At 32.3% G+C, this 13,809-nt stretch overlaps 1 protein-coding gene across 18 annotated transcripts in view; it reads right to left on the bottom strand.

The window, feature by feature from the left end:
* The window catches only part of msn (serine/threonine-protein kinase msn), a 42,765-nt gene that overhangs the window by 6,015 nt on the left and 22,941 nt on the right, over nucleotides 1-13,809 (bottom strand). For 8 of the 18 annotated variants that reach the window (XM_074115407.1, XM_074115404.1, XM_074115408.1 and 5 more), the window contains 7 exons: nucleotides 7,443-7,668; nucleotides 6,886-7,106; nucleotides 6,619-6,786; nucleotides 6,378-6,536; nucleotides 1,956-2,066; nucleotides 1,659-1,847; nucleotides 343-439 (listed from right to left, as the gene is read on the bottom strand). In XM_074115407.1, coding sequence (XP_073971508.1) covers nucleotides 356-439; nucleotides 1,659-1,847; nucleotides 1,956-2,066; nucleotides 6,378-6,536; nucleotides 6,619-6,786; nucleotides 6,886-7,106; nucleotides 7,443-7,668 — 1,158 coding nt within the window. In that variant the 3' untranslated portion in view covers nucleotides 343-355. Of the gene's footprint in view, nucleotides 1-342; nucleotides 440-1,658; nucleotides 1,848-1,955; nucleotides 2,067-5,478; nucleotides 5,633-6,377; nucleotides 6,537-6,618; nucleotides 6,787-6,885; nucleotides 7,107-7,442; nucleotides 7,669-13,809 lie in introns of those variants that run through there. The other 10 variants (XM_074115409.1, XM_074115414.1, XM_074115415.1 and 7 more) reach the window with 5 other exon arrangements.

The raw sequence follows: 13,809 nt of genomic DNA, 5'->3' as shown, positions 1-13,809 counted from the left end.
GCCATTCTTAGATTTTTCTCGCGAACGACTTAGCATCTTTCCCGTTTACACAAAAGAGCAATCAACTACAAATAAACTGCTAATTACTTTAATCGTTCCAATTGTTATGTTCGCTTAGTGCTGAAAAGAATGAATGAAAGCGCACAACAAATGTTTTAACTCTATGGAATGTTGAAATCTGTTAGCATAAATGCCATTGATTTTAGCTAATCTACACATTTAATTTCAAAGCTTCAAATAATACCTACTCAAAATAAATTTAACGAAATACCAGAGATCTGTGGCAATTTCTTTTAAAAATAATGAAAAATTGAAAAAAAAAAAAAATCCAACACAACTGACCTTGGATTTCGAATCACCAATTTGCCATTCCTGGTTTGTTCAACGTCATAAAATATATTTGGCAAGAAGAACCACCCTTTGCAGATGAGAAAAATACCTTTAAAAAAAAAAAAAAAAAAAAAAAAAGCGTTAAAATAAAAATTGAAAGATAAAATTCTTCATGAGCCGTTTATTTTGAAAGTGGGGCAAGTCCATTTTTGAAAAAAATGAAGATAATGGTAATTATAGATAAAACTTAGTATGATCTTTTTATCTGTTAACAATTTAGAGTAAAAAAAAATGCATAATCCTAATATTTGGGAGATGAAAGTTTTAGCTCTTAACAATATTGTAAATATGTTTAATTTGAAAATGGTGCAAGTCCATCTTAGGTTGAAATTATTTAACCTTACAGCCAAATTTAACTCCGGTTGCTGTATGCTGAAGCAAATGTGATGGTTCATGTCTTATCTATCTATCATTGATATTGGTTATCGGTGATTGTACAGTATTTCATAAAATTTATTATTATTTAATAATAATAAGTACATCTTAATTTTTGTAATAACACCAACATCGGGTAATTTTAGTACTATTGGCTCTGAAAAACTGTAAATTGTATAACTTTCGACTTATATTATCGGCTATCAAGTAAGTTGTGTTGTTTTGTGCTCGGTGTACGAAAAAAGTTTCATTATTTGAAAATTAATAACGGATTGTGGTTTATTTTATAAAAAGAAAAAAATGGTTGAAACCTATTACAACGGTAATTATAACTCTGATGCATCTGAAAGTGAATTTGATAGGTAACAAAAATAAAATGAAAATACTTTTCTAGGTAATAACGCCATTTCAATAAAATCCTCGTTTGTAAGTAATTTTATTATTTTTATTATGTTTGTAGAAATAAGACCCATGACAATAGGTAATAAAAGAAGACTCTTGGAATCAGAATCTGAATACGAAGGCAATTCAGACCAAAATGATTCAAAAAAGAAGAAGAAAAGTTGAACTCTTGATTAGTATTTTGTAAAATATGAAATATTATCCATTTAAATCAACGATTACAATAATTCATTAATTTTGAAAGTGAGGCAAGTCCATTTAGTTATAATAAAACCTTTATTTTTCTTAGCCAGCACTATAAACACTATTGGATTAAAAACTTACATTATCTTATACCACAAAATACAACAAATATGTCTATTAATATTTACCAATATTTTTAAATTTATTGAAACGCAAAACCTTAAATAGCTCGAAATAACAAAAAATGGACTTGCCCCACTTTCAAAATAAAAGGCACATATAAATAATTTTTATAAAATTGTTCTTACCTTATCATTTCTTTCGCAAAGGAATTTGAGTCTTTGGGCCTTTTTATGCATAAATACACCATCTAGATGACCAGTCTCTACACTTCTAATTTCTATAGCTTTATTGCCCCAACCCATTATCTGTCCAGTACCAATATATGCTACTGAGGTGGGCATTTCTCCCCATTGCAATACGATATTCTTAGAAACCTATTTACAAAAACAAAAAACGTATTTTTAAAGTTAACATTTCGAATTATTGTAACAAAAAAAAATCTTTAAAATATAAATATTTTAAAAATTTAAATATCAACTTACTTTTCCATAAGTATTTACATATACTCCTTCATTATCGTAACATAAAAGAAGTTGCATACCATTAGAATTTGGTAGCGGAACTATACAGTGTGGACTTATTGGCCCTTGCGTCTGGAAACACGAGAGAAGCTTTGTACGTTAAAAAAATAAAGAAGATACTGACAAACATCTGGTTGTTAGATACACACCAGACATAATGACATAATCAATTTCTCTTTAAATAATAGAAAACTGAAAAATAACTTTTGTCTACGTAAAATTAAAATTAATGCCATAGGTAAACTAATAAATATCTTAGATGGAAGATTTGCGAGGAATCGGTCAAATAAAACAACTCATCTTTTTGCCAACGTTTCGACAAATATATTGTCCTCTTCAGTAGCCAATTGCTACAATTTTATCTTTAAAAAATAAATAGATATCCAAAATTTTGTACATAATTATTGCTGTTTTTTTTTTTTTAAATTTACTTCAAATCTTTTGGTTATTTGTTATTTAGTTCATAAGGGTTATTTGGTTTCTCCTGTGTTTTGTGTTTAACGGTTTTTGTTGTTTAAAGAAATTTCCCAATATTTATTTATTTTTTTATTTTATTTATTTATAATGCTTTATAGAAATTACATTCTGTAGCAAAGAGCAAGAGAGTTGGCCTCTGCTAAACAATAAAAAATACATTGGAAACAAAGATAAAATAAAATACAAAAAATAATGAAATTTACATAAGAAACAAAAATATAAATATTACAAGAGCAAAAAACAAAAATTCAAATGACAATATTAATTAGTGTTGGTGCTAATCCCTTCATATAATTAAGTGGTTACTGAAAATTCAAATTTATTTCTAGAAAGAGATATCCTTATAGCTACCAAAAATACAGTTAACAAATTTTAATCTCTCATCCAACGCGCCTGCCAAATAATAAAAAATACTTTTCAATTTTAAATTGTCAACAATATCAAATAGTGAGAGGAAGGGATCAGAACTGGCAATTAAATACTTGTGAAGCCATTTCTCCCTTAACTTTCCATAATAAGAACAGCTTAGGACAAAATGTGAAACATCATCTTTTTGATTACTAAAACAAGTAAAACAGGTTCTATTAGGATAGAAATGGTGTTTCACACCATTGTACAGAACGGTTGGATACTTATTGCTAATTACTCTAAACTGAACAATTACTTTGGTCATAACAAAATTACAATTAAGATTAATAAGCGCATTATTCTGCCCTAGAGCACATAATAATCGGTAATTTGGATTGTATGTTGAGTTGATTACCACATCGATATCCCTACTGAAACTATTATTAGAAAATTTTAAATTGAGGTCTTTTAGATGACAACTATCCGCGTATTGCATCTGCCATACGTCCTGAGCTCCAATGGAGAACAGTAGGTCCCTCAGGGAACCAGCCCAATTAAAGGGAACATCAGAGTTAGGCAAAAGTTCCACAAGTCTGGAATAACACTTTCTCAGCAAAGAATCGTTATCCGCGGATAGCAATTTAACCCAGAATTTCAAAACTCTACTAAAGACTCTGACCTTAATGTGGAGACACTCAGATTCGAGGCGGACATAACTATCAGGTGTGTGAAGTGGAAGATTCAGGAGCAACTTCAAAAATTTTAACTGAACGCGTTCAACTTGAGCAAAATAATTTAGCGCCCAGATTTCTGAGGAGTATAAGAGCACGGAAGAGATCATACTGTTATAAAGAAGCATTTTAGATTTCCAACTGTCAGATTTGTAATATGATAGAACGTTTAAAACTCTTGGTATCGCAACAGAGCTCTTGGAAACAAAAAACTCGCATGCTAATCTGAATTTGCCCGAGGAAGCAAGAGGTACACCTAGGTATGTGAAGTTACTTCTAACTTTTATTGGGATACCATTATATGTAAAAGAGGAGTGTTTCCTGATGCGGCCAGCTCTGTTAAATGGTACTATAACTGTTTTTGAGGTATTCACTACAAGCTCATTTCTTTCGCAGTACTTAGCCAGTAACGAAAGTTTAAATTGGGCATCATGCCACGAATATGCAAAGATAGCCAGATCATCGGCGTACAGCAACATCAGCAGGTCTGACTCGTTATTGATGCTAATACCAGTAGCCCCATTAGAACGGAAAAAGTCCACAATGTCACTAATAAAGAGTGAGAATAGCAGAGGACTGAGCTTTTCCCCCTGAAGAACCCCTCTATCGACCTTTATTTTCCTAGATTGAGTGGCTTGTTGATCAATGAAAACAACAGCATTATCATAAATTTTTTTAATCAATCTTATACATTTCGAACTAATTCCTAGATCAAATAGCTTAAGCCAAAGAAGGTCATGGGACACAGAGTCAAAGGCTTTCATAAAATCTACAAAGATGACCCATACTTGACTGTTTTTCAACCTTAACTGAATATTAATTGCAGAGTTCAGAACAAAAATAGCATCAACGCAACTCTTGCCGGCTCTAAAGCCGTATTGTTCTATAGGTAGCACCTCATTCGATTCAACCCAACTACTAAGTCGATTATTTAAAATTTTTGTAAAAATCTTTGTAATACAATTTACAAGGGCAATACCCCTGTAGTTCTCAGGTAGTTCGGGGTTCCCTTTTTTAAAAATCGGATTTAGCTTGATGACACTCCAGGCTTCAGGTACCGTTTCACTTTCCCAAACTACATTTAGGAGATGCAAAAGGTAGTGAACCCAGCTAGCAGGCAGAGTCCTAAAACACTCGGTAGGAATCAAGTCAGGGCCAGGTGACCTGCCACTCCTGCCAGAATCCATACTGTCGACAAGCTCCTCCAAGGTGATATGCGAATCAAGACTCTCGACTGAAACGCCATAAAAATGGACCGATTCTAAAGGGTTCGGGGAATTAGCTCGAAATAAGTTAGTATAAAATTGCTCCCAAGTTGCAACATCTAAACTACTGACTTGAGGTTTCCTATTTAAGGCCTTCACTAGATTCCAGAATTGCTTGGAATTATTTATATTCATGAAATCAGCCCTCAATTTATTCTTAAATATTTCTTTCTCCTGTCTAATAATTTTTTTATATTGATTCTTAGCATTCAAGTAGAGTTCAAACAACTCTCCCTCAAAACCATCCCTTCTACATTTTCTATGAATAGAGTTAAAACATTTTTTTGCGGCTCTGCAGTTCCTATTAAACCAAGGTTTGCTGCATGCAGACCTATTAGAAAAATGTTTTTCTTTAATAATTCCTGAATTTCTAGCTGCAACGTTCATTGTATCAATCAAGTTGCTATTTAGAATTTCCACAGAGTCACTGAAGACATTTATATTGACAGAATGATCCAACAGATAGTAAAAGTTTATTAAATTTTCTGGAGATAAGTCCAAAATTAAAAAGCTATTAACAGGTATTCGCCTAGTATCCTTAGAGAAGGCAGATATCCCCGGCTCGCTATATGTCAAAGAGCACAGAAAGTGGTCCGAGAAGGAAGAATTATCATTGACCTTAAAATCGAGACAACAGTTCAGTGCCAAATGATTGACCCATGTCAGATCTATGGTGCTCTTTCCCTGGGGGCCGACGAAAGTGTACCGGCCTGGAGAGTCGCTGGGAGATCTGCCATTACACAATAGTAGGCCCAACTCTTCCATATGTTGTATCAGACAGCGACCCCTCGTGTCCAACTTATCATCCATCGAAGATCTAACACCAGTAAAGAAAGAATCATCAAAAAGGTCATTATCCAAACTATTACCATTACCAACTCTAATGTTAAAGTCCCCAGCTAGGATAAATTTATCATTAACATAACTTACCATCAAGTTATATAGAGTATCATTAATAAATTTTACTATTACATCAAAATTCAGATTAGGTGAAAAATATAAGTATCCAACAATTATGAAGCCAGACAAAAATGACATCCTCAGGAAGATCCAGTTTTCATTAGACTCAATTAAGACAATATTATTGAACACACTGTTTTTATTTATTGTATTTACTCTTTTGTTGTAATTAGTCTATTGTATCTGTCCAATTGTAATTACCAAAATTCCCGTGTAAGTCCCGCTATATCTGTATATACTATATATACCTGCTTCTCCATTTCTGGCTCTTAGTTGCTGTAACTTAACCAACCCGCATAGCCACGTAAGTTTTAATAATTATAAAAAAATTTATTGTATTTTACAGTTTATGTTTATATTACTGCTTTTTACTGTTTTTTCTATGTTACTGACTCTGTAAATTGTTTTGTATTTGTAATATCCAGGCCCTGAAGAGGACAATATATTTTCGAAACGTTGGCAAAAAAACGAGTTGTTTTATTTGACCGATTCCTCGCAAATCTTCCATCCTAAGTTTAACAATTTGCGGTCACGAAACCAATATATTCATACTAATAAATATCACACACATATTTCTAGAGTTAACTAAAAATAATACATACGTTACATACATGTTTAGGTAAATAAATGTCGTACACCGAGGCAGAATCCAGATCAACCGCATGAAAACCATCAGCTGATCCGTAGATTACTTTCAGTCTTGTACCTTCTTCAATTGTTAAATCGACCAATAACGGACGGTGGGCTAGCTCTCCGAATGACTATTAAATAAAATAATTGAACATATCATATTATCAACATATCTTAAATGCAACCTAATTTTTTATTCTCTTAAATATTTACCTTAAAAGCCATAAATTTATGATAAGGTTTAGGAGCCCACGCATAGATTTCAATGGAATCTTTCAAGGCTATAACAAGGAACTTTATCCGTTCGTATTTGACTATTTTAAAATGAACAGCACCTTGTAGATCTCCAACATTGATCCATCCATTTCTCCTTTCAACTTGCTGTATCAATAATCAAAAGTTTAAATCGTAGATTTTCATAAAAATATTTACTAGTTAAACTTAATTGAAACAGTATAATTACTGTTTTAAAATACTAACCTCGCTTACACCATCTGTTCTTAAGATTTTACCCTTGAGCCAAGACAGATAGTATACTCTGACCCTATTTTTCTTGCCTGATACAGTTACTAAAATATTCTGCCCTTCCAGTACTTCCATTTGCTGAAACCTTCTTCTAGATATAAGTTGATATACTTTACCTTGTCCACTTCTGTCTAATAACATTAGTCCAGTTTCTGTACCAATCAGAAGGTTTACACCTGCCAGGACATGGTAAAATTTATTAAAATGGGTTTTTAATGTTTTCATGTTTAGAGCTTTCTGTAAAAAATAGAATAGGCATCGCCTCAATACACATAGGCATAGAGCGAGGATGAATAAGAACTAGATCAATTATTTTATTGGTTCAATAGTTGAGGAGCCAGTTTAAGCAATGCTGGAAGCAAACTATTGTCCATGGTTGCGGACTCAAAAATCATGTTTCTTGATATTTTCAACAGACATTTTTAAAGTTTTGTTTTAGATAAACTATCACATTGAAATAAAAACATTTCTGTTAGCTACCTTTGAGAGGAAAAAAGTGTTGAATTACTTACCCCATAAAGCAGCACAAAGTATTTCCGAATTAAAACGTTTCTTATATTTCCTGATTTCTGGCGTATCCGAGGCAAGATCATGCGAGGTAGGTGTAACATTTACGTTGACATGTGATTCCCTGCGACTGGCGGCAGCATTATTTCCAGCGCCAAATCCAAACGTCAAGAATGATCTCTGTTTCTGTTGACCAACAACACCACCCAACTTAGCAACTGCTTGCCGGTACTGGACAAAAACATGCACATTTGTTTTTTCTAAATCATGCATTTGTTGTCTCTTTTACATGCTTAAAACAAAAATGATCGGCTACTTTTTTGTTTTAATTTTAGTTTCATAATTATTGATTTGTTTCCACAAAAAAAACACAATGTCCTAAACAGAATTTAGGATAAAGTTGTGCATTTCTAAATTTAACTTTAAATATATTTTTTAACTAAATATGTGTTTCTTCTTAACATTAGATGAAACTACAATAACTTTAATGTGATTCAATCACTCCCAGATATTTAATAACTACAGATATTAGGGCAAACATCGCTTTGAATAGTGTTGGTAATTTACTAAGAAATTGTTGAATTTACTGGAATCTAAATCTAGTTTGATAGCTGAAGTCTATGAAAATGGCAGTTGAAAAGAAAGTTTAGGAACTATTCACTCATAACACGCATTGAAAAGAATAACTGACTCAATTCGTCTTAAAATAAACAAACAGTGCACATAAAATAAATAAATAATTCTAATAAAAGACGTAGTAGTAGAAGTTATTTAATTTTTAAAAACGCAAAACTTGCAAAGAATATTTAATATTAATATTTAATGCTAATGAAATAAAAACACAAATAAACTCCTAAAAAAACATGCAATAAAGAAAAATAATAAAAACATTAAAATTTTTGGAAGAAATAGCAAAAATTGGCCCGAAAACTCGAAACTAATTGATAGAAAATTCCATAAATTAAAACCTAAAACTTGGTAACAATGGACAAATACTGATTTTATAGTTATTTCTTATGTTATATCTCCTAAGGTTTCTAGAAAAATATGAGATTAGATTGGTCCCGGTTACTTTGGTAAAATTTATATAGATATCGGGTTTTCTCAACATAAACTGATACAAATATTATTCAGGATAATTTAAAATTAGATCGTATATTTACTTTGGAACTTTCAGATTCATGAATGAATTTGGCCAGTACTTTTGATACTAGATATTAGAACTTCAAACGTTTGGATGAAGACAAAGTAAAGTCTATGTGTGCGCCTCAACTTCAAACTCTGAAAGATAGCAGCCTTAACTGGATATGAATTTCATGAATGAATTTAAACTTTATTTTATAATTTTAAGGGCGGCTTATAAACTACGATCTAATCCAATTAGATGTAAATTAAAATCAGTAATACAAAACACTATTAATTTACTGATACTGATTTTCTATGTTACTGACTCTGTAAATTGTTTTGTATTTGTAATATCCAGGCCCTGAAGAGGACAATATATTTGTCGAAACGTTGGCAAAAAGACGAGTTGTTTTATTTGACCAATTCCTCGCAAATCTTCCATCCTAAGTCGGAATAAATTTACGGTCACGAAACCTATATATTCTTATTTACAACATACACTTTAAATAGGAGAATCTGTCGTAAGATTGTGAAACATCAGCATCAGTTTGTTTCTCTCTAACTAACAGCGGTGCTACATGACCAGTTTCTATGATTGCGTCAAAACATCAAAAATGTTCTCCCCTTGAGATGACGAACTCTGTGATTACACCACAGAATTCAGCCTTTTAAATTAAAACCCGCCTCATGAAAATTTAGAAATTTTGTTAATAATTTATGTGCACATATAATTTTTGTGCACGTATAATTTTTTCAATTATTAGCACTTATTTCAAACTTAGGATTTGAGTAAACGGATATAATTTGGTTAAAAAGATGAAAGTTTACAGAATAAAAAAAAAGAAAAGATTTTAACGATTTAAGAGAACTATTCAACATTTTAAAATAATGATTACTGCATCAATAGAACCGCAGCCCTACAGATAGAAATACGACTAGCACTAAATTTATTAAAGGTTAATTCAGTAATTTATATAAGAAGGTTACAACGCAGCTGGTCTTATCTGAAAGTACGATAAGACAAATATACGGGTTGATAAGAAAAGATTATTTAAGCTTTACGCTCTTTAGGAGCGTTTTTATCCTGAAATTTATAAAATTGGACCGAAGTTTATGAGGGTGAGCTAGCCGCCAACAACCAAAAAGAGAAACCCTTTCAATCAACGAAATCAATTTATTTTAGAGAATCCGAGTTCAAAGGATTATACTCCACCATACATTCAGTAATAAAATGCCTCGAATAAAGTTATTAGCCTGTGAAGGAAGGTTACTCAGATTGAAGAGCAGAACGTTCCCCACACAAGCTGTCTTCTTCAAATAACGGACCAACAGAGTATCAATTCTACAATTTAGCTTAGTGTTTTTCTTATTTTTACCTTGCAAATTCTTTTTTAAAATAATATACAATATTTATGACTTTAATGATAATTTTTAACGTAGATGGGAAGAAAAACAAATGAATTCATCAGTCAAATTAGAAAAAATTAAAATCTAAAATACAAATTTTAAAAAATATATATTAAAGCAAAAATTAATTAAACTTATAATTAAAATTATAATTATTGTTAAGTGTCATACTAGTGCCCTTAATATTCTAAAATTAGTGCGTAATATTAAAAATAACAAAAACTAATTTGTAATATTAAAAATAATTATAAAAATCAACATAATTTGGTAATACTCACTTTATAAAAATATATTTGCAGTTAGCCCAAGTTTCAAAGACTGCCACTCACATTGTTAAACTCTCCCACAGCACAACACACATTTTTGTATTAGTAATCAGGCTTATTTACAGGCAATATTGTTTTTGTTTTTTTTAATTTAAATAATGTAGTTGCATTTCTAATCCTTTAACTTTCAATATAATGATAATAAATAATAATTAAATAAAAAATAAAAATAACAAATAGAAGTAATCTTGAAAAAAATTTATCTGTTAAAATAAAAAATGCCGATTTTTATTTTTTTAATTAAGGAAGTGGATATTTATTTTAGTTGATCTTTTAAATAAAATTTTGTTAATTAAAATTCTGAGAAAACAGACACGATTTTTTAATTAATTTTATAATCACAAAGAATAAACAAAATTTCATTTTATTCTCGCAAGATGCAGAACGATTGCAAGGCAACCTATTGTCAATTACATCTATTATTTGGAGTTCAAATGCATTGCCAAGCAGAAGAAATATTTCCAAAAAAATAGGAAGATACATTTAAATAAAAACTACTTAATCACAGCAAACAAAAATAAATGAAAATAAAGCATAAAAAAAAACGAGAATTTTTAAAAATTCTCGTTTCAAATTAAAGCAAGCAAGTCGATTATTTTGGTTATTTAAAAATTCTGTTCCGAACTACATTTTCCATATTTAAATTTTTTTTTTTTTTCAAAAGATCGAAATCTTGAAATTACCCAGTCATATAAATACATTGAGAATCTATATTTTTTTTTTTTCACACGCAGATTTTTCTCTTAAAACAAGAATGAGCTAAAAAAAATCCCACATACTAAAAAAATATAAAATGTTAAGCCATTTGAGTGGAAATCACTGCCAATTCCATTCTAGCAGCCCACCAGAATAAAGATATCGGGAATTATTCATAATCATAGACCAGGTGTTAGTTGTATCACTCATACGCCCAGAGGTATTACCTCTGAGCCAACCCAGAGGGCACGAAGGGCTTTTTCCCTCATTTAACGGAATTCAGAGAAATGCTCCTTGAGGACATTATATCGTATAGTTAATTAAGGTTGGAGATGAAGTTCCCTCCGTAGATTGTTCACACTGGGGTGGGTTATTCGCTACCCTGTTCAAGTCTATCAATTAACTATAGGGTTGGCAAATAAGTTCGTTCGGTTTTTGAGGGTGGAATAAATAGCAATTTTTTTGATACACAGAATAAATTTTAATCAATTATATATTGACCATTCTTACTGATGACTTCTTGCCATCTTTCCACCAACTTCATTATACCACGTTCGTAGAACGTCTGTGGCTTATTGTCGAAAAACCAATCAAAATGTTTTTTGACAGTCTTTCCTTTATCGAAAGTTTTTCTGTTCATGGAGTTCTGCAACTATCAGAATAAATGATAATCAGAAGGTGCCAGGTCCGGTGAATACGGAGGATGAGAAAAAACATCCCAGCAGTTTATTCCGAGTGGTCAATGGCGCATGCGGTCTGGCGTCGTCGTGGTGGGAATCGACACCTTTGCGATTTGCCAATTCTGGACGTTTTGTGCGGATTGCATGGTCCAGTTTGATTAACTGATAGCTGAATGCAGTTGAATCAATTGTTTTGCCTGACGGTAACAGCTCGTAATAGATGATACCTTTATAATCCCACCATACGGAGAGCATGATCTTCTTCGGATGCAATTCCGCCTTCGAGCTTGTTTGCGGCGGCTCACTGCAGTGCTTCCATGATCTTTTAAGCACTACATATCGTAGACGATCCATTTTTCATCTCCCGTTACCATCCGCTTTAAAAATGGGTCGCTTTCTTGACGTTTCCGCAGCGAATCGCAAATGGATATGCGAGTGGCTAAGTTGGCCTCGGATAATTCATGCAGTACCCAAAAATTGAGCCGAGAAATGTATCCCAGCCGGCGCAAATGATTTTCGGAGCTCGTATAGGATATGTTAAGTGCTGTTGCTATCTCTCTCACCGAATGGCATGGATCTTTAGCGATTACGCCCTTGTCATCATCTGAATTAATCTCGGTCGGGCGACCGGAGCGGGGCGCATCATTAATGTCAAAATCTCCAGAACGGAATTTGGCAAACCACTTTTGGCACACGCGTTCTGTAAAGGCATCATCACCATATACTCAGCATATCTTTTTATGAGCCTCTACAGCTCATTTGCCCTTTTTCAAATAATAGAGCAAAATATGAAGAAAATGCACTTTATTTTCTTCCATCTTTGCAGCTACGCAGCAAGCACAATAGTAATGTTTGTTAAACCGAAATCCATAGAAAGGTTAAGCATAACATAATCTTTCAAAGGAACAATCGAGTTCTGCGCTTGCGCCAAAAATAAAAAAAGAAAATCGGAATGAATCTGTACCAAAATAAAAACCGAACGAACTTATTTGCCAACCCGATAGTTCCTTTTCAGTTAATGGGATCACACCGATAGTTAACTGACCACCCTCTAAAAATTAATAAATAAGCTTACCATTAAACTTGGAAATTGAGACTAAGGGGAACGGAACCAAGGGCCTTCTGGGAGTCGTCTGTAAGGAAGACTGACTTATCTGTGCAGTGAGACTACATTTCTAGCGCAGTTGAACCGAAAGCCATAATCACCGCATAAATATTGAAACAGCGCTTTCCAAGAGCTTTTTATACTTTATAAAAACAAAACTCGAGGAATAAACCTGAACTAACAACGCCCTTTTCTTGATCGGTACATCCGTCTGAACAAAATTGAAGCCAACCATCAGGAGAATTCGATAATTGCGGCTACAAAGCCACAAAAAGCATGCAAAGATAAAAAATTTAAATTTAAATTGAAATAATCAATGGTATTTTGAAAAAGTATTGAAATAATTATGGCCGGATCACATTAAAGGTAGGAGTAAAGTGCACAGTGAAGGGTTGTTTAGGGCACGTTCAAGCTGTAAAGTACAGCCAGAGAGTTCATACTGTCTGATTTTACTAATGACGGTAGAAGTGGGAGTGAGCAAGAACTGTGTAAAAGAAGAGAAAAGAGAGAGAGTAAATCCATTCTTCAGCGATCTTGGAGACGCGCTTAACGTAACACATGTAGTATCTGCAGAAGGAAGTTGATGTGTAAAACTACTTTAGATTTAGTGAATCCATAGGTTAACCCATACTCATAGAACAACAATAAGTTGCACTGACATTATAGGGAATTTAGGATGTGTTCGCCACGGGAGGCACCATACTATTGCAGGAAAAAAAAAGAAAAAAAGAAAACTGAGTGGGATTACAACAGATTTTTCATTTTCAATGGATTAATCCACTTTAATTTTAGTAAGCAGAAAGCTTTAATGATTATTTATAATTACGATAGCTAATTTTATAAATATTCAGTTTAAAAAAGCTTTTCATTCTCATGCCAAACTTTGGGTTATTTCTTTTCGTGAAAAATAGATTTACTAATTTTAATCAACTTTATACCATCGAAATTATTAAAAATTGTTAATAAGCTGCAAAATTAAAAACTTCCCAAAAAATTAATGCTATATCCTATGTAATTCACTGCATGCACTTTT

The sequence above is a fragment of the Rhodnius prolixus genome, unplaced genomic scaffold (assembly GCF_049639745.1).
Source record: "Rhodnius prolixus isolate KJV_2025 unplaced genomic scaffold, Rpr scaffold_13, whole genome shotgun sequence".
NCBI classification, from domain to species: Eukaryota; Metazoa; Arthropoda; class Insecta; order Hemiptera; family Reduviidae; genus Rhodnius; species Rhodnius prolixus.
The sequence above is the reverse complement of the archived record's forward strand: the minus strand, read 5'-3'. Positions and strand labels throughout refer to the sequence as shown.